General features: G+C 46.4%; 1 protein-coding gene across 1 annotated transcript in view; it reads left to right on the top strand.

The window, feature by feature from the left end:
• LOC126267210 (zinc finger protein SNAI2-like) overlaps positions 1–21,952 on the top strand; it is a 78,399-nt gene that overhangs the window by 49,463 nt on the left and 6,984 nt on the right. Inside the window, exons 2-3 of the mRNA XM_049972182.1 lie at positions 10,040–10,413; positions 14,858–15,170. Of these exons, the coding sequence (XP_049828139.1) occupies positions 10,040–10,413; positions 14,858–15,170 (687 nt within the window). The remainder of the gene's footprint in view (positions 1–10,039; positions 10,414–14,857; positions 15,171–21,952) is intronic.

The following is a 21,952-nucleotide window of genomic DNA, read 5'->3' as shown; positions in this document are numbered from 1 at the left end:
CGATGCAAGAGGTTGTGCTACTGGGTATCAGAAGTACACAGTAATCTGGACCACCACCTCCGAAGATCTCGCTGTATGGTGGTACAACATGAAATGTGTGGATTTTCATGAGAAATAAAGAGGGCGGAAATGATATTTATGTTGATTTCTAATCCAATTTTCTGTACAGGTTTCGGAGCTCTCGGAACCGAGGTGATACAAAACGTTTTTTTATGTATGTGCATTATGCGGTAGCGTAACTGACAGGTACTGCAAATTTGCTATGGAAGGACATTACAGCACCATGCAGAAAGATTTTAAAGATTTGGCTGACAATGAAAAAACAATAATTTACGACGATCGACAGGTGGGACTCAGTGCTCTACACAGCAGAAAGTACTTCGTTCTAAATTTTCAGGCACGCAGCACCGGAATAAATTGCAGGTATATGTAATAAAATATGTGAAGTTGCAAGCGTTAGCCCATCGTCATTTGCAACAGTTTTCGATGAATTGACCCAAGAACGTAGAGACTTCATATTTTTCCTGCAAAGTATGTTGGTTACAGGAAGGGCCATGCCTGGAACGATTTTTCGATTTTAATATCGCAATTGTTGAATTTATCAGGGAAGAAGGAGCGCAGTAACAGAAATTAGAACATTGAGAATGTATTGCAGACCTCGCGTTTTAAGTCCAGTTGACTACACACTGCTCACAGTAAGGTACTGCAAGGCGAGATACAACCTCTTTCTGATTTGGGGATGCATTTAAAAAGTAAAACGCGTTGTAGAAGGAACAGACAAAGATAAAGTCCAGTTTCCTTAGCTCACGGCCGTTAGCAAAAACGTGAGGTTTTAAGAATTCATTTTTGCCTTGAAAGAATTACGAGGATATTTTCGTAAACGTTATGAGGATACTGCCCATCTTAACATGTTTCTAGCTGTTATCGAGACGGTGCGCCGTTTAAGTTGAAACCGCCTCTGTGCACATGCTGATGTAACTAACTGACCCGCAAGATAATTCCCATTTTAATGACAAATCCTTTTGTATTAAAACAGCTCAGGACGCCTATGTTGTTTTCCTCTGGTGGAGGTTCCACGCGAAAGTACTAAAATACACTCCTGGAAATTGAAATAAGAACACCGTGAATTCATTGTCCCAGGAAGGGGAAACATTATTGACACATTCCTGGGGTCAGATACATCACATGATCACACTGACAGAACCACAGGCACATAGACATAGGCAACAGAGCATGCACAATGACGACACTAGTACAGTGTATATCCACCTTTCGCAGCAATGCAGGCTGCTATTCTTCCATGGAGACGATCGTAGAGATGCTGGATGTAGTCCTGTGGAACGGCATGCCATGCCATTTCCACCTGGCGCCTCAGTTGGACCAGCGTTCGTGCTGGACGTGCAGACTGGGTGAGACGACGCTTCATCAAGTCCCAAACATGCTCAATGGGGGACAGATCCAGAGATCTTGCTGGCCAGGGTAGTTGACTTACACCTTCTAGAGCACGTTGGGTGGCACAGGATACATGCGGACGTGCATTGTCCTGTTGAAACAGCAAGTTCCCTTGCCGGTCTAGGAATGGTAGAACGATGGGTTCGATGACGGTTTGGATGTACCGTGCACTATTCAGTGTCCCCTCGACGATCACCAGAGGTGTACGGCCAGTGTAAGAGATCGCTCCCCACACCATGATGCCGGGTGTTGGCACTGTGTGCCTCGGTCGTATGCAGTCCTGATTGTGGCGCTCACCTGCAAGGCGCCAAACACGCATACGACCATCATTGGCACCAAGGCAGAAGCGACTGTCATCGCTGAAGACGACACGTCTCCATTCGTCCCTCCATTCACGCCTGTCGCGACACCACTGGAGGCGGGCTGCACGATGTTGGGGCGTGAGCGGAAGACGGCCTAACGGTGTGCGTGACCGTAGCCCAGCTTCATGGAGACGGTTGCGAATGGTCCTCGCCGATACCCCAGGAGCAACAGTGTCCCTAATTTGCTGGGAAGTGGCGGTGCGGTCCCCTACAGCACTGCGTAGGATCCTACGGTCTTGGCGTGCTTCCGTGCGTCGCTGCGGTCTGGTCCCAGGTCGATGGGCACGTGCACCTTCCGCCGACCACTGGCGACAACATCGATGTACTGTGGAGACCTCACGCCCCACGTGTTGAGCAATTCGGCGGTACGTCCACCCGGCCTCCCGCATGCCCACTATACGCCCTCGCTCAAAGTCCGTCAACTGCACATACGGTTCACGTCCACGCTGTCGCGGCATGCTACCAGTGTTAAAGACTGCGATGGAGCTCCGTATGCCACGGCAAACTGGCTGACACTGACGGCGGCGGTGCACAAATGCTGCGCAGCTAGCGCCATTCGACGGCCAACACCGCGGTTCCTGGTGTGTCCGCTGTGCCGTGTGTGTGATCATTGCTTGTACAGCCCTCTCGCAGTGTCCAGAGCAAGTATGGTGGGTCTGACACACCGGTGTCAATGTGTTCTTTTTTCCATTTCCAGGAGTGTATTTCGATCGACATGTTTGTGTGACAGAACATTTTTCGATTATGAAACTAACTCACGAGTACGTGGCAACCTGAGCGGGAATCTCTTTCAAATTTTCTGCATCTGTCCGTATGCCAACAACCTGTGCCAGATAAAAATTATACATGTTATGTCCTCAGTGCGACAAAAGTAATTAATTACTACTGAAAATTTGTTTTGTTTGTGATCTGTGTTCTTGCGGAATGTGAAATATAAAACGAAGCCGTTTGCAGTGTGACTGCACTGCCATTTAAATGTGGCGCATTCGCTGTTTCCCCTTCTTCCACTCCCCGTGCTAAGACAGCGTACAGCGGTGGTGGAACAAATATGCAACGAGGCTGAGCCCAGACATAACTCGTGAGCCGAATCCTTGACCACTCCTGCTATAGTCGATAAATCATTAGAAACAGAAACTGCCATAAATTCCCACGCGTAACCCGCCGGCAAGGCACAACCTGGATAGATCACACAAAACAAATTGTAGGAAAAGCAGAGCGGAAGCTGAGTTTCATTTTGAAAATATTAAGGAAATGTAATTCATCGAAGAAAGAAGTGATTTGAAAACAGTTGCTCACCGAATCTTGAGTATTTCTCACACGTAACTTTGGGACCCTTACCAGGTTGCGTTAATAGAAGAGATGCAGAAGATGGGCAAGTTTCTTCATAGGATCATCTGGTTGGTAGGGGAGCGTTACGGAGGAGACGCTCTGCAAACTCCATAGCAAGAGAGCCCTTGTGCATTGCGGAGAGGTTTGCTATTCCAGAATGAGATTTTCACTCTGCAGCGGAGTGTGCGCTGATATGAAACTTCCCATCAGATTAAAACTGTGTGCCAGACCGAGACTTTTGGTTTGGAAGGTAGGAGAAGAGGTACTGGCAGAATTGAAGCTGTGAGGACGGGTTGCTAGTCTTGCTTCGGTAGCTCAGTTGGTAGAGCACTTGCCCGGGAAAGGTAAAGGTCCCAAATTCGAGTCTGGGTGTGGCACAAAGTTTTAACCTGCCAGAAAGTTTCAGATTTACTTTGAATTTATGAGAGAATACTTTCCGGGAAGAGTTGGACAACACATTATTAGAGTTGGACAACACATTATTTCCTCCCACATACGTCTCGGAAATGACTAAGACGAGTAAATCCGACACATGAGAGCTCATACGGAGGTTTACCGACAGTATTTCCTCCAGTGCGTCACTGGTGAATGGAGCAGTGGAGCGGGAATCAAATAGACGTGCCACAATTACCCGCCGAAACTCACTGTAAGATGATTCGCGGGGTACAGACCTAAACGTACAGTATATGTTCATACACGAAATCTAGAAACTGTGTGCAGGTCATGAGAAATAGGCAAAAACGATAACTAAGAAACATTTTCTCCGTATACAGTAAATCACCTTCAGTTTCAGAATTGTATTTGTGCTGTACATACGATAAACTTTCCTCGTGATGAAAGCTATCATTTTTCTCATTTCTTGTTTCCATCACTTACTTGCAATAAAACATGTTATTGCTCAAATGATATGAGAGATATGCTTTTCTATCATCTTTCAAGAAATGGAAATAGCTTGGAAGCTCGTGTCTACAAGACCTCGCTCCGTCTGAACGCCTGAGATGGAGGAGCGTGTGCTACATTTAGTGGCCTAAAATCCTGGAACTAATGTGAGATGATTAGCTACACGTGAAGGCGTGAAAGGTTTCCTGTTTAGACGATTGCTGCCTTCAAATAATTCGTGACTCCTTAAATCGAAGGCAATTGCCGTGGCTGGATATCAAGTTTGAGTTTCCACACTCATAATCATTAGACTTTTTCTTGTTTTGATGAGTACACTCTCTTTCAAAGTATTCGTCACTATTTTTGACATGATTCGTTCTGTCTTCTTACGAATTTTATTCGATGATTTTTCAGGAAGTATATGAGGTCAAGACGACAGTTTCTCGGCGTATTACTAGAAAGCAGTGTTATAGGTCTCCTTTAAGATGAATGCAACATTTACAAATTTTTTACAGTAATTAGATAACATACCTTAAAATGCGTTGTGTAGGGTATGTAAATACCCAACACCGCTGATAAAACCTCTCCATCAGATTCCAAAGATTTTACAGCGACAATTTCTCTATACCGGGTGTCCCTCCGGAGAGACGTCAGATGCCTTGTGTTTCCACAGATATTTGCGTTTTTTCATCTGAAGTCGTCCAGTGTCGACGGAAATCGCCGGTTTATTTCCTGTTGCAAACAATTAAAAAAAACGGAATTTGACATGCCCAACCAACAGAGCGGTGTCAAATTAGTGTAGCGCAATATCCGTTTCATCGATATGTATAAACTGGGGCAGTAAAACACGAAGAATAACCAGTACTCCAGTAACGTCTTAGCAGTGCTGCTGCGTGAACGTAGAGGTGAGCGTGGGCCACGGCGGTGCTATCGCTGCTCGAGTACTTCGTGTCTTACTGTCCCTGTTAATACATACCGCTAAATGAATATCGCACTAGACGAATTTGGATCCGCTCTATCGAATATGCAACTAAACTTTCCCTTTAAAAATCATTTTGTTTGTGACGGTAAACGGACGGACGCTTTCCATCCTCTCTTGAAAGACGTGACAAGCAGCATTTCTATTACCTAACTTCAGATACAAAAACGAGATGGCAATTTTTTTCCGAAACGCCAGAGAAAACCCGCCTGATGGCTCTTAGGGAGAACACCCTGTGTAGTGGATTAGGTGGAAATCAGAAGGTGACTAATTGTTGAACAGTACGATGTTTTGACAATCACAATCAAATCGCTGTTGTTTTCCCATGGAACCATAATTACAAAAAAAAATCAAAAATGTGAAGCAGTGTGAAGATAATGAGCTTTTTAAATTACGAAGATCTGTTGAAATTTTTGATTATGTGTTATATGGTACACTTACTACTAATACAACCATAAAGGTACTAAAGTAAAAAGCTAAATAAACTATCAGCTGTATGAATTTATTTCTTATGTTACTGCACAACATGCACCAACACAGTCGAAAAGGGCCTCTGGTACGAATATAATTTCTATCCCGTCTCTGTTCCAGGCCTAACTCAGCGTTTGTAGTGTACCTGATGCGAGTACATGTAGGCAGTTCATGAGTAGAGTAGATACTGAACATAGCCGGCCGGAGTGGCCGAGCGGTTCTAGACGCTATAGTCTGGAAGCACGCGACCACTACGGTCGCATGTTCGAATTCTGCCTCGGGCATGGATGTGTGTGATGTCCTTAGGTTAGTTAGGTTTAAGTAGTATTAAGTTCTAGGGCGCTGATGACCGCAGCAGTTAAGTCCCATAGTGCTCAGAGCCATTTGAACCATTAGATACTGAACATGAGTAAAGCAACCACCGGTCTTTGAAATGAACGGATGTGCTGCTTGCAGAATGTATGTTTGTCCCTTTGTGTGTGTGTATGTGTGTGTGTGTGTGTGTATGTATGTGTGACAAAGATTGGCAGAATTTCGCGGAAGCAGAAAGGATTTGTGAAGACATGCGCAGCTCGCGGCCTGCGCCGTTGACGCCGCGACGTATTTTTAGCGACGAGAGGGGCCGCGAACAGCGAAGCGGCCACAGCATTCCGGCAAGTGGCGCGGTTTCCTAGCAACCGACAGACAAGCCTCGGTAGCACCAGATCTGGCTGCTGACGCCGCGGGATTTACGCGACTCAAGTGGCCGAACAAAGTCGCTCCACAGTTCCTCTTCAGTGACTGTGGCTCAGCCAACGCAGGATCTTCTTCCATGTTCAGAAGGTGCTATGCAGAAATCAAGGATAAATAATAAAAATAACGTTAACACTACATCTTACGTTACCAATGTCATTAAACCTCAGGTACGAACAAGGAGGAAAGGAATTCGTAACTTATGACAGATTTCAAACTTGGGAAATAATTCCGCCGCTCTGATACAACATTAACATACTCTGTAGAGTTTAGGTTGGGAGAACATGCGCTGAATCTTTTGCTCCTGAATATGAATGGGGACGAGACGAAGCCCTGTTCTCATCTTGTCGGAATAAACCTACACAACGAATTACATTAGCGTCGAGGACGTCAGCTGTAGAGGCCTGGTGGTCAAAGGAGATTTGTACGTTCTGAGAACGAAGACAGAAAAGTCTGAAATTATGTAACAAAACAAAAACCAAGTTTTTAATATCGACATTAGTTCTCTCTGGGCGTTATTTCTTTTTATAGCAGTTACCTCGGTTTGACTTCCTTCTTTCCAGTTTAATTTCGAATAGTGACTTTGGAGTCCAAAGTTTTCCTCAGCTTTAAGCTTTTTCTTTCCTTTATTCTGACTACACAGCATTCAGCCTGAAGACGCAATGTGGACTATCTCTTCTTATCGTTCTACGAAAGTGAAAAAGTAAAGATCTGGGATATGAATGTTGCTGGGCTATAGGCCTGTAATGCTCTCAGCAAACATAGACATCTACTGCAGGAACACATAGCGACCGTAGTCGTTAATGAACTGATAAACCGCAACAGGTCGAGAAGTATTTGAGTAGTTTCGGTTAACAGACGCGAGAATCTTCAGATATTCATTGCCTTGGCGGTAGCACGTTAGCGATTTAAAGCACCGTTCAGCATCGTTGTCTACATGTTTTGTGTCAGTATAATGTCTAAAAAACGGGAGGTCAAATAAACTTTTATTTCTTTTTGCATTACGTTTTACCACTTTATTCCACGTGCAACACATCTTCAGTACAAAATTTTGGTTACACTTCCTTGGTCGTTCCGTAGACGAAAAAGAGTTTCTTAAATCAACAAAGTTCGAAAATCTCCGCTTCAACACTGCCTTGTCTATCACGATAAGGAACTGTAAGGTAACGTTCAACTAGTTATTACTAAATTTTTAAATTGTTTGAAAACTGAGGTTTCGAATAAAGTACTACTTTCAGACAATAGATTCCAAGGAATGTCCTTCTTATTAAATCTGTCATCCTGAAGACGCCACAAAGTGTTCGTTTCGTGTAGTTAACCTAAATATTTTTCACAGTCCCGATACTACCGAAGGAAAGAAACATATCTGAATTTCACAGATTTTCGTCCGAAGTCTGTACCTTCGGACCATGAGAGCGGCCGCAGTGAGACCACGCATACTGATTTGTCGACTGACGGTGAAATCCCAATATGCCGGTGCCGCTGTGACTACAGCCTCAGTACCGTGGAGAGAAGACAAGAGAAATCAGAGCAACTGCGGAAGCGCATAGACAGTCGCATCTCCCTCGCTCCATTTCCGCGTGGAACAGGAAAGGGAACGACTATCTGTGGTACAATCTACTCTCCGCCACGCACCGCATGATGAACTGCAAAGTGTGTACGAACACTGCTCTGCAAAACGTAAGGACGAGATGGATAAAGTAACATAACGTATTAACTACTCTGTGGAAAGCGGGAGACTGTTCCCAGATGTCTCCTGGTTGTGGACAAAAAGCTGGAAGTCACACGACTTGATGTTAGCGCAACTGTAGCGCAAAATGAGGCTGGTACCACAACATGAGGCAGTTGAAGGAACTGAAAAAAGCCAGTGTATACGTTAATCACCGTGCAGTAGCGGTGCACTGTGGTGGTGTTTCTCATTACGACACGGGCCGAAAATAACATTTTGATGACTTCCCGAGAAAGACAAAGTGTAATGAATGTAGCCCAGGCGTGTGATTTTTCTGACAGCATTGGTTCATGTGCATAGGGAGCATGCGCAGCGATGTTCCTGCTGCGGACGGACGTCCACGTTACTTATGGTATCAAATGTCGCAAACTCTTCGCGTGTAGTTTCTGAGCACACCATACTGGAGGTATGTAGTTTGGACCCCATGTTTACTAGACAATTTCTTTCTTGTTTCGGTCCGGACTGCCTCCCCCAAAATACACCACTGGCCATTAAAATTGTTACACCAATAACAAATGCAGATGATAAACGAGTATTCATTAGACAAATATATTATACTAGAACTGACACGTGATTACATTTTCACGCAAATTTGGGTGCATACATACTGAGAAATCAGTACCCAGAACCACCACCTCTGGCCGTAAAACCGGCCTTGATACGCCGGGCATTGAGTCAAGCAGAGCTTTGATGGCGTGTACAGGTACAGCTGCCCATGCAGCTTCCACAGGATACCACAGTTCATCAAGAGTAGTGACTCGCGTATTGTGACGAGCCAGTTGCTCCGCCACCATTGACCAGACGTTTTCAATTTGTGACAGATCTGGAGAATGTGCTGGCCAGGGCAGCAGTCGAACATTTTCTGTATCCACAAAGGCCCGTACATGACCTGCAACATGCGGTCGTGCATTATCCTGCTGAAATGTAGGGTTTCGCAGGGAACTAACGAAGGGTAGAACCACGGGTCGTAACACATCTGAAATGTAACGTCCACTATTGAAAGTGCCGTCAATCCGAACAAGAGGTGACCGAGACGTGTAACCAATGTCACCCCATACCATCACGCCGGGTGATACGTCAGTATCGCGATGACGAATACACGCTTCGAATGTGCGTTCACCGCGATTTCGCCAAACGCCGATGCGACCATCATGTTGCTGTAAACAGAACCTGGATTCATCCTACAAAATGACGTTTCGCCATTCGTGCACCGAGGTTCGTCGTCGAGTACACCATCGCAGGCGTTCCTGTCTGTGACGCAGCGTCAAGGGTAACCGCAGCCACGGTCTCCGAGCTGCTGCAAACGTCGTCGAACTGTTGGTGCAGCTGGCTGTTGTCTTGCAAACTTCCCCATCTGTTGACTCGGGGATCGAGACGTGGCTGCACGATCCGTTACAGCCTTGCGGATAAAATGCCTATCATCTCGACTGCTAGTGGTACGAGGCCGTTGGGATCCAGCAAGGCGTTCCGTATTACCCTCCTGAACCCACCGATTCCATATTCTGCTAACAGTCATTCGATCTCGACCAACGCGAGCAGCAATGTCGCGATACGATAAACTGCAATCGCTGTAGGCTACAATCCGATCTTTATCAAAGTCGGAAACGTGATGGTACGCATTTCTCCTCCTTACACGAGGCATCACAACAACGTTTCACCAGGCAGCGCCAGTCAACTGTTGTTTGTGTATAAGAAATCGGTTGGAAACTTTCCTCATGTCAGCACGTTGTAGGTGTCGCCACCGGCGCCAACCTTGTGTGAATGCTCTGAAAAGCTAATCTTTTGCATATCACAGCATATTCCTGTCGGTTAAATTTCTTGTCGTGGTGTTGCAAATTTAATGGCGAGTAACGTACATATGGAAAGCGTAGACTTTTCCGTAGAAGAGGTCCACTGTCCGAGGTATCAAAACGACTTTCACTCATATCATTCAACTCAGTCGCTTCCGGACCAGACTCCCTTGCTGCGGACTGATTTGCTTAACCTTCTCCATCATCGCTGAAAGTCTGTAATACAGGTAAATCGTTTCACGGTGACAAGTGCTGTGGTAGGGACTGTAAGTAGCTCCGAGCCGCCTCCCTGCAGCCCGCGCTGCCGCTGTTGCAGAGAGCAGCCCGGAGCGGCGCGTCAGCCTGGCAGAGGCGCAGCCCGCGGCCGAGTCGGCGTCGGCGTCGGCGCCGGTGTCGGTGGCGCCGCCGCCGCCGCAGCCGCTGGCGGTGTGCCTGCCGCTGCCCGAGCCGGCGCCCGACGACCTGTACAACCTGACGCAGCTGGCCGAGGTCAGCCTCGCCGCCGCCGCGGGGCGCCTCTTCTGCTGGACCGACGCCGACGACCGGCCGCACACTGCGGGCCACGGGCTGCCCCCGGCGCCGGCCGACCGCGCCGCCGCCGCCGCCACCGCCACCGGGGAGCCCTGCGTCCCGGCGCAGCCGACGCCGCCTCCGGAGACCGCCGCACAGCCGCACCAGCCTCCTGAGCTCGTGAGTCTGCAGCATCCGCACTGCTATACCGGGTTCAAAAGACGACTGCGCGGAAACTACAAAACTTACAGAAAAGTGACACCTGTCAATCCACAGAGCATCTCAGCACATTTCAGTTCGTAAGACGCGACACGGTGTAGTTGCAGAAGCACCACTACGGGGCAGACGTTTCAGAACACGTACAAGAGCTATTCCGAAAGTAAGTTCCGGTCCGTCGAGAAATGGAAAGCACTGTGACAATCCCATTAAGCTTTGCACAGACGTGTCGGGCAGTGTCTCTAGTATGCCCGCCGATCGTGTCACGTCGCTGTTTTCAGTTCTGAGTGCACATAAAGATACCTTGGAAATAGCATCTGCCGCCAATTGTGAGATCCTGGCGAGAGATTTTGCCTGATGTCATGCAACCCACATAACACAACTGTCATGCGGTTCATTCTTCATCACAATTCTCCGACGCACTATGCAGGGGCAATGAAGATATTCCTGCGGTGTTTCCGATGATAAGTGTTTTATCACCTACAATACAGCCCGCAACTGTCTCTTCCTGATTTTCATCTCTGCCCACACGAACCGCTGGCTTTAAAGATAACATTTTGGTACAGTCAACGAGTTGTAGACCAGCGAAGAGTATTGGCGGAAAGTACAGGTGGCAGCCATCTATGAGGAGAGTATTGGAGTTGGCACAATGCCACAACAGACGTGCAAGTCAAAGCGGCGACTATATAGAGAAGTAGTTGTAAACAGAAAATTTTTGATTTTCGCAGTGGTTTTCATTTCACGACCGATCGGAACTAACGTCCCTGATAGCCCTCGAAGATAAATCATCGCTTCGTATTGTCGCGTAGATTTCGTTCGTGCTTGTAGATAGGCAACCGGATGAAGAGATTTCCATAGCGCGTTGCTTTCTTTACGCTTTCCCAGGCAGGAACGGTGCAATTAATTTCACGTTCGTACTGATGTCTGCCGCGTAAGAAACGATGCCCGTATTGATCATGTGTTTTCTTTCTTTCTTTCTTCTTTTCCCTCGCGTTTATGCAGCTACCCTGTCCGCTTCTCAGAATTTGGCAACTGTTATTTTGTTATTTTAACTCTGTGAACGGATGCCCTTCCTGACACCACAGTCATCAAGTTACCCTAAACGCCCCATCTGCCTACGAATCACGTAAACTTTGCTCTGTATGGTATCGTATTTTAATTGTCTGTGTGTCGTATTTTCTGACGCGATATTCGACGACCAGTCCAGCATTTGCTTAAAACTGTGTGGAGAACTGTCTAAAATTACATTCAGGTTCATCAGTGTACCAGCCCACCGGCGGTATCCACTGTACAGATTCGATCCGGGACTGACCCAGCTCCTATCCTCACAAGGTAAAGCATTGCTCTGTACGCTATAAATGCATGTCACGTAATAAGCACCTGTAATCTGAGTTTAATAGTTGGAAAGGTGGTGCTCTGTCTAGCGATGTGCGTACATATTCTGTAGTTTTCGTGCAGTCGCCTTCTGAAAACCCTGAGGTACTTACGAATAGCCCTGTACTATTCATAGGGTTCGTGGTATGCTTTCGATACGTCTGCTCCTGGTCAGAACCCTCACAACCGAGGCACCTCTCGTATGGCTTGAGATAGCATGGCTACTCTTTTACGAGCCCCACATGGTGTGCGTTCGTTCTGCAAGTACTTAATGAGTCCACTTCCCTCTCTCTTACGCACGGACAGCAGGTTGATGTACTAGTCCTTGGCTAACGCCCCTTTTACCACTTAGCATTTAGAGCCCAGATCTCACGTATGTGTGATTGAAATTTGGTTTAATTCGCGATTTGTTGCGTCAGTAGCAGATACATGCCCCAAAACTAGCTTTCTACAGCTGTCAAGATCTTTATAACACATTTGTACACTAAGAAACTGAAATTTTCTCCAAGTTCGCCACAACCATAAATGCAAATTTCTACAATAGCCAAAAAAATTACGCAGTCCCAATACCACAAACAACATTAGTTTGCCATGTAATAAAATAGCATCTAAACGACGGATGCAGATGTTTCATTTATTACACTTGTTAGGTGTTCATTGGGATTTAATGTACCTACAGATGTTGTTCTCTTGGAGTACTGGATGACAGCCGTCATCGATGGCATTAGCTACATTTCGTTAATTGTTTACTAAACACACTTATAAAACTCATGCTTTCCTTGTGACCTTTCCATTCTGATTATGGTTGTCTGTGAGAGACGTAAACAAAGGCAGTTTACATAAGAATAGAAATGAAAATTCCAATAGTTTTCTGACTGCTGTGATGAGTTCATTCCATAACCTCACAGAACTTTCTATGAAATATGAAAAATGTATGATTACCGCCTCGATGTTGCTGATGAAAGTCTTTATTTAACAACTAGTTTTGCTCTACAGACCATCATAAGGTTCCTGTATAGCAAACTGAAATTATAAGTATGCAGCATTACAAGACTAAACTGCCATAAGCCTATTTACCAATGTAAATGTTAACAGTAACACTCACGTAATAATATGTCACATACTTAAAAACACTTACGGCATCATTTTAGGTGAATTTAAACTCACTAACGTCAGTTAATAAAACAATAAATTTAGCACTAAAAATAAAATATGACACACACAGTGACGTAACCAATTATGAAAAACTCATGAAACCGACCACAGTTCATATATTGACAATGTAATCTATATTGCGATGTGACAACAGGCAACACAACATACATATAAAGCGCTTATGTGTTTATGGTGTGATCTGTTCATAACTTGAAACATCACTTTGTGTACCATATTCTTATCTTCAGTGACAAACTCATAGCCTTATTATCTGATGTTAATGATTCACCTAATAAGATACTGTGAATCCTTTTAAATGAGTTTGAGACGTTTTATTACGTGTGTGTTGTATTTAACATTTACGTAAGTAAACAGATTTGTGACTCTTGTAGTGCAACTTAACTATCACATCGGTTTGATTTACAGGAAACTGATGACATGAATGTTGCCACTGTACATGATTGCTGTAAATGGTGTCCACGAGAATATCCTGTCGCAAAAACACCGGCCTCCAGAAGGCCACGTGGCACTACTGAGAGGAAAGATTGTCGTGTTCGGTGTATGGCATTGGTGAACTGTACTGCATCTGCAGCAGCAATCTGAGCAGCAGTTGGCACCAGAGCGTAACAACAAACTGTTACAAATGGGTTACTTCAAAAACACCACTGAGTCAGATGCCCTACATCGTGCCTTGCACTGACCCGAAACCGCCATGTGCGACTTCACTGGTGTCAAGCTGAAGCTCAATGGAGGGAAGAGTGAGGTTTGTTGTGTTTTATGATGAAAACTGGTTCTGCCCCTGTGCCAGTGATGGCCGTCTGTTGGTTAGGAAGCCAGCTGAGGGCCTGCAACCAACCGGTTTGCGTGGTAGACACACTGGATCTACATCTGGAGTTATGGTCTGGGGTACGGTTTCGTATGATAGGAGGATCATTCTGATGTCGACCAACACAGTGGCATCACGTGAGCCAACAGACCGTCCCAATAAGGTGGCGTAAGGTCGACCCATTGAACGGGGATTATAATGAAAAATTGGATTTTGTAGTCAACGGAGAGGTGTATTCAAGCACTCGGTCTTCAGGCCACGAGTGGCCGCCGTGTCATCCTCAGAGGAGAATGCGGATAGGAGGGGCGTGGGTTCAGCACACCGCTCTCCCGGTCGTTATAATGGTATTCTTGACCGAAGCCGCTACTATTCGGTCGAGTAGCTCCTCAATTGGCACCACGAGGCTGAGTGCACCCCGAAAAATGGCAACAATGCATGGCGGCTTGATGGTCACCCATCCAAGTGCCGACCACGCCAGACAGCGCTTGACTTCGGTGATCTCACGGAAACCGGTGTATCCACTGCGGCAAGGCCGTTGCCATATGGGTTGTAATGGAATACTAAATAAAATCAATATGCTTTCAGAAAAAAATATGGTTGCATTGCTCACTGGACGCATTTCGTACACAAGGTTTTGTTTTTAACTTACAGTTGCGCCTAAAGATTGGGCTAAGATCCCAAAACTGGTGTGTGTAAGATTTCAGAAATGAAAATTTTGCAAAACTGTAGCGGAAATTTGAATTATGAAAATGTCTTAGTAACGGAAGACTCATGGAGCCAAATTGCTAAGGACAAACGTATAAATTTGTCAGTTAAGTTAGTCGACTTATCAGTAAGCTATGCCACATTACCATCACTGCTTCGTAATTAAGTACACTTCGTTTGTCCTTCCTTTCCCAGTCCGATCTTGTTAAGCTCTAATACTGCTGCCTTCCTTTTGAAGCAGCCGCCTGCTTGTCTTAAGGACCACTAGTTTTAGATCGAGTCTGTATTACGGCGCAGCACCGGTCGGCGGACTCGGCGTTTGTTAGAGCAGAGGGCCCCCTGCCGCAGGTGCCTCCGCCTCCGCCTCCGCCTTCGCCGCCGCCGCCCCCGCAGAGCCCGGCCCCCGCGCAGGCGCAGCACGCGTGCCCGGACTGCGGCAAGCGCTACAGCACGGCCAGCAACCTGGCGCGCCACCGGCAGACGCACCGCGGGCCGGCCGACGCCAAGGCGCGCCGCTGCGCGCACTGCGGCAAGGTGTACGTGTCCGTGCCCGCCTTCTCCATGCACGTGCGCACGCACGCACAGGCCTGCCGCTGCCCCTACTGCGGCAAGTGCTTCTCCAGGCCCTGGCTCCTGCAGGGCCACATCCGCACCCACACAGGTGAGGCCGCATTCCAACAAACACAACTACTTTTAGAATTTAGAGATTACATCAATATACATAAGCAGAAGGAGCTATTGAGGGAAGAATTGGCAGGAGCGATCAAGGATACCACACATGCAACAGATCATGAATGACGGGTGTAACACATCTGGGGAAATGAAGAGGAAGGCAGACAGAAGAGAGGACCTCAGGGTTGAACACTAAAAAAAGAAGATCAATATACAAAAAAGTAAAAACGAGTAATCCTCTGAATTACAGACCCATATCATTAACGCCGATTTGCAGTTGGTTTTTCGAACTGTTGTGTACATAGTTCTGCGTAGTCAGCGCGTACACAACTTTCCTACTAGAGCGCGCCCCGCTAAGCACAACAGCGCAGGCGCAGCGCTCTTTCGTCTCCGCACTACGAAATGGCGCTGCCTTAGAGACGGATCAAATTCTGCTTCTGCCGATCCGCGTATTAATATGTAACGCAGCCAATGACATGGCTGCTAACGTAGAACCTTTTCTCCTCGCGGATCACACTCGCGCAGTGATACCTGAATGCGCGCAGTATTATAACGAGTGTACAGACCTCCGATCAGTCAGTCTACATTTGTCTGCATTTGTCTGCACCAGTCTGTACCAGTCTGCATTTGTCTGCATTAGTTTGTAGTCAAGTTTCAGTCTGCGCCTAATACGGTTACCATATTGCTGTACATACCCATGAAGATAAATGTATAGACACTTTGTCAAGTATCAGAGATATGTGAGAATAAGATTAAAGTACCAAGACAAAAAGGAACTTCAGATTGTCAATTGTAAACAGCATCCAGAATCAAGTTACCTAATGTCTATGCTTTTTATTATTTTAATAAATGTGTGTGAAAATTAATCAAGTTCTGTTTGCAGTTGGTCACAGTCAATCTGCTACTCCAATGCAAGTGGCATTTCTATCGTCTAACCTAACGGCAGAAGAAAAACACGCCACGAAAAGACCACGAGACATATTGCTGACACTCGCCTACTTAGTTAGAGCGACAAGTCAAATAATCTGATGGTGTGTGTACAGAAGGTCTTACAGTACGCACACCACACGAACATATGCGAGGGTCGCTCCAAAAGAAATGCACACTATTTTTGTAAAAACACAGTTTTCATTCTGCGAGTGTGAAAATTTCACAAAGTGTAGGTACATCCTTCCCGCTTGTTTTCAAACTTAGTTCAACCTGTTCCCGTGAGTGGCGCCGTCGCAGCACGTCTTCAAGATGCCTGCTACGTTTGACGTTCGTCAGAAGCAACCTGCTGTCGTAGAATTCCTGTGCTGTGTAAACGAGACAGTGGGAAACATCCACAAGAGGCTGCAAATGTGTATGCAGATGCTGCTGTCGATCGCAGTACAGTTAGTCGGTGGGCAAGCAGGTTGCGTGATGAAAGCGGGCACGGCAGTATTGCGGATTGTCCTCGCAGCGACAGGCCTCGTACTGCACGCAATCCAGACAATGTGCAGAGAGTTAACGAATTGGTGACTGCGGGCAGACACATCACAGTGAACGAATCGTCACGCTACGTTGCGATAGGGGAAGGAAGTGTTTGCAGGATACTGAAAGTGTTGACGTTAAAAAAGGTTTGTGCCAGGTGGGTTCCCAGGATGTTGATAGTGGCTCACAAAGAAACGAGGAAAACGGTATGCAGCGAACTTTTGGAACAGTAGGAGACTGGTGGAGATGAATTTCTTGGAAGAACTGTGACAGGTGATGAAACATGGCTCCATCATTTTTCACCAGAGACAAAGAGGCAATCAATGGAATGGTATCATGCAAATTCACCCAAAAAAATTCAAAACCACACCTTCTAATAGAAAAGTTATGGCTACGGTGTTTTTCGATTCCGAAGGGCTCTTGCTTGTGGACATCATTCCAAGTGGAACCACCATAAATTCTGATGCATACGTGACGGCAATGAAGAAACTTAATGCTCGACTGAGTCGTGTTCGACCACATCGGCAAAAGCAGGATGTTTTTCTGTTGCACGACAATGCACGGCCATATGTCAATCAAAAAACCATGGAAGCGATCACAAACTTCGGATGGACGACACTGAAACACCAGCGTTACAGTCCTGACCTGGCTCCATGTGACTATCATCTCTTTGGGATACTAAAAGACACTCTTCGTGGAACAAGGTTTGAAGATGATGACTCCCTTGTGCACGCTGCCAAACAGTGGCTCCGACAGGTTGGTCAAGAATTTTACCTTGCGGGTATACAGGCGCTGGTTGCAAGATGGCGTAAGGCAGTTGAGAGGGATGGAAATTATGTGGAGAAATGAGAGTATTGTTCCTAAAGGATGTATCTACACACTGTAAAACTCAAACATCTAGAATAAAAGATGGATTTAAAAAAAATAGTGTGCATTTCTTTTGGAGTGACCCTCCTATTGCGTTCGAACATCAATAATTACCTCGAAGAAAACTATTTATTGACAACACATTGTGAAACACAACTAGCTCTGTACAAAGAGGTGACAAAAGTCGTGAGATAGCCGGCCGCGGTGGTCTAGCGGTTCTAGGCGCGCAGTCCGGAACCGCGCGACTGCTGCGGTCGCAGGTTCGAATCCTGCCTCGGGCATGGATGTGTGTGATGTCCTTAGGTTAGTTAGGTTTAAGTAGTTCTAAGTTCTAGGGGACTGATGACCACAGATGTTAAGTCCCATAGTGCTCAGAGCCATTTGAACCATTTGAACCATCGTGAGATACCTCCTAATATCGTGTCGGACTTTCTTTTCCTGGCGTAGTGCAGCAATTCGACGAGATATGGACACAACAAGTCTTTGGAAGCCTCCTGCAGAAATACTGTGCCATACTATCTCTTTAGCCGTACATAAACTGCGGAAGTATTGCTGATGCAGGATTTTGTGCACGATCTGACCTCTCGATTATGTCCCATAAATGTTCGGTGGGATTAATGTGCGGCGATCTGCACATGAATGTTGTTCAAAGAAATGGCAAAGAATTGTGGTCTGGTGACATGATGCATGATAATTATATCGTTTTCTGGGTACATGAAGTTCAGATGGTTCTGAGCACTATGGGACTTAACAGCTGAGGTCATCAGTCCCCGAGAATTCAGAACTACTTAAACCTCACTAACCTAAGGACATTACACACATCCATGCTCGAGGCAGGATTCGAACCTACGACCGTAGCGGTCACGTGGTTCCAGACTGAAGCGCCTAGAACCGCTCGGTCACAGCGGCTGGCGAACACGAAGTCCTCGATGATTGATCGTATGACGTTAATGATAGGGAACCCCCACCGTTTTGCAAGTCTTTCCAGTTGACGCCACACTGGGCGAGCCGCGCGGTGTAGCCGCTTGGTCTGTGGGGTCGTTTCACGGTTCGCACGGCTCCCTCCGTCGGCGGTTCGAGTCCTCCCCCGGGCAAGGGCATGTGTGTTGTCCTTAGCTTAAGTTAGTTTAAGTTAGGTTAAGTAACGTGTAAGCTTAGGGACCGATGACCTCAGCAGTTTGGCCCCATAAGATGTTACCATGAATTTCCAACAACTACACTGGGCGATTCGCATGTCGATGATGATGAAATGGTGAGGACCCTACAACAGCCAGTCCCCGAGCCAGTTCCAGTCATTCCACAAGGAAGGAGGAACACGGCTCGTGTTGTCTGTAGTTCAACCATGCCTAGACGGGCAATACCGCGGTTCGATCCCGTGCGCATTGTTACTTTGTGCCAGGAAGGGCTCTCAACAAGGGAAACGTCCAGGCGTCTCGGAGTGCACCAAAGCGATGTTGCTGGGACATGGAGGAGATACAGAGAGACAGGAACAGTCGATGAAATGGCTCGCTCAGGCCGCCCAAGAGCTACTACTGCAGGGGATGGCGGCCACCTGCGGCCTGTGGCTCGGAGGAAACCTGGGAGCAACGCCACGACGTTAAATAATGCTTTTCGTGCAGCCACATGACGTCGTGTTACGACTCAAACTGTGCGCTATGGGCTGCATGATGCGCAACTTCACTCCCGACGTCCATGGCGAGGTCCATCTTTGCAACCACACCATGCAGTGCCACAGAGATGGGCCCCACAACATGCCGAATGTACCGCTCAGGATTGGCTTCACGTTCTCTTCACCGATGAGTGTCGCATGTGTCTTCAAGCAGACAATCGTGGGAGACGTGTCTGGAGGTATACCGGTCAGGCTGAACGCCTTAGACACGCTGTCCAGCGAGTGCACCAAGGTGGAGATTCTGAACTGTTTTAGGGTGACATTATGTGGGGCCGACGTACGCCACTGGTGGTCATGGAAGACGCCGTAACGGTTGTACGATATGTGAATGCCATCCTCCGATCGATACTGCAACCATATCGGCAGCATGTTGGGAGGCATTCGTCGTCATGGACGACAATTCGACCCCCATTGTACACATCTTGTGAATGACTTTCTTCAGGATAACAACGTCGCTCGACTAGAGTGACCAGCATGCTCTCCAGACATGAACCCTATCGAACATGCCTGGGATACATTGAAAAGTGCTGCTTATGGACGACGTGACCCACCAACCACTGTGAGGTATCTACGCCGAATCGCCGTTGAGGAATGGGCCAATCTGGACCAACAGAGACTTTCTGAACTTGTAGATAGTATACCACGACGAATACGAGCATGCATCAATGCAAGAGGACGTGCTACTGGGTATTAGAGGTACTGGCGTGTACAGCAATCTGGACCACCACCTCTAAAGGTCTCTCCGTATGTTGGTACAACATGAAATGTGTGGTTTATATGAGCAATGAAAAGGATGGAAATGATGTTTATGTTGATTTCTACTCCAATTTTCTGTAAATGTTCTGGAACTCTCGGAACCGAGGTGATGCAAAACTTTTTTTGATGCTTGTAGAAGAGAAAATTGTAGATGTAGATAGCTCAATCTTCAGAGTACACCTTGTTATTCTGCATCCAGAAACTCTCTGTAACATGTCTAAATATCGGTTATGTAAGAATCTGCCTTCATTGGCAATTACAGATACGGATTGGTTTTGTTGAATGGGAAGAAACTGCAGGAAACAACTGCGATGAGGACGGGGAGAAAACAGCTGAAAATGTTTTCCATTGAAGGTACACTCACTTGAAGGTGGCGTTAAAAGATCTTTGACAGTACAAGTTTCAGTGACTGGCAGTACACATGAGAACGAGCCAGGCTGGTGGGAATGTTCAGTCTGTAATTGTGCTTCAATGATACGGTGGCAGCAAACTATTAGTAGCGGTTCAGCCTAAATGTGTGGCTGGAGTAGATTCCGTCGAGATGCTTTCGCACGGAAATACTCAAGTGAGCTGGAGCACCATCATGTAGTAGCCACATTACCTTAATACCACTAAAGGCACGTTTTGCAGCAGGGCAAGCAGCACCACCTGCGAGAGGTGCAGATATGCCTCGCCCACGGAGAGTTGCCTAATGATGACTGCTCCCCACGTAGCTGTTGCCACAAATTCCTCCCGCCCACACAGTGAAGGTCAACCAGCGCTGATGGTAACGTTCCCACTTTTCTAGCGTTTTCTCATACGTGCTTTCAACACTGTCAAAAATCTAGAATGTGATTTTCACTTTGCAGTGGAGTGTGCGAACTCGGACTTTCACTGTCAAAAATATTGCACACTTTTCCAGCCGTATGTCCGTTTGATTTATTTTTCCTTCTTATCCTCTGAGTGACCGTTTCCTGCACTTTGCCCTCAATTAAGCAAAATCATTCTGTATAGAGGCAGCACCGGACTTTCGTTTAACCATCTCTGCACGACGACTGCTTATATTCGTACCGTTGCTGAAGGCGCCCTGAGATTTAATCCACTAGTTACAGGACGAAGAAGGGAGCGGTAGCAAACAGGATACGGGGATGCAAGGAGCAATGAAGCACAAGCTGCCGAAGGAAATTACAGTAAGACGGCAGAACTTACGTCGACCACGGAAGCCCCTAACAACTAACATACGATACCGGAGGGAAACATTTTCATCTTACCAGACTCCAAATCTGCGCTCTATCTCCTTAAATATTTTCATCGATTGCGTGAAAACCATTTGATAGCCAACAAGATAATATCGACACGAACTGAGAAATGAGATCGCTAACTCTCTTGCTGATAAAGCAGTGACCTCAGGTATATAAACATGTTGGTTCCGATTTATCGGAAGATTGCCGTAACACGGTTGAGTTCAACCATTGTCGCCTCGCCTTGCACAGCACCTACACGGCGTGAATATAGACCGTCTTCATTTTGCGACTAAAGCAAAGTAGAAAACACAAATCACATAATTTTTAGGTGCATCAGTTGTTGGGATCTCACGTCAAGTTGTTAAGGAATTTTGTGAGTAAGAAATACCTGTTATCATGACCTGTGTGCGTATACTTAGCAACCGCAGAGGCTAATAAATGATAGCGTAATAAATGATATACAGAAACTATCTCTACAGTGGGTTGTCCCAAGAAAACAAGGGGTAGTTATAAAATTCTAATTATTTCCTCCAAGAATTAATTACTTAATTAATTGTGTGTTTGTGTGCCGACACAGGTCTGCAGTTCTGTTGCAAACTGAAATGCTTTGGTCACAATACCGCTGCACGCCACTATAGGAGATATTAAAAATGGAGCAGCCAACTGATACAGTGGAACGTAGCTTTGATACTTCGTCTTGGGCAACATCGTAAACGTTGTGTATGCGTCATGTCAATCTTGACGGAAAAAGAAGTCACTTGGATTGGTGTGAGCCACTTGCAATATTTACGCTGCTGTCTTCGT

Source organism: Schistocerca gregaria, chromosome 4 (assembly GCF_023897955.1).
Source record: "Schistocerca gregaria isolate iqSchGreg1 chromosome 4, iqSchGreg1.2, whole genome shotgun sequence".
NCBI classification, from domain to species: Eukaryota; Metazoa; Arthropoda; class Insecta; order Orthoptera; family Acrididae; genus Schistocerca; species Schistocerca gregaria.
Note: the sequence above shows the minus strand (reverse complement) of the source record. Positions and strands in the feature narration are given on the sequence as shown.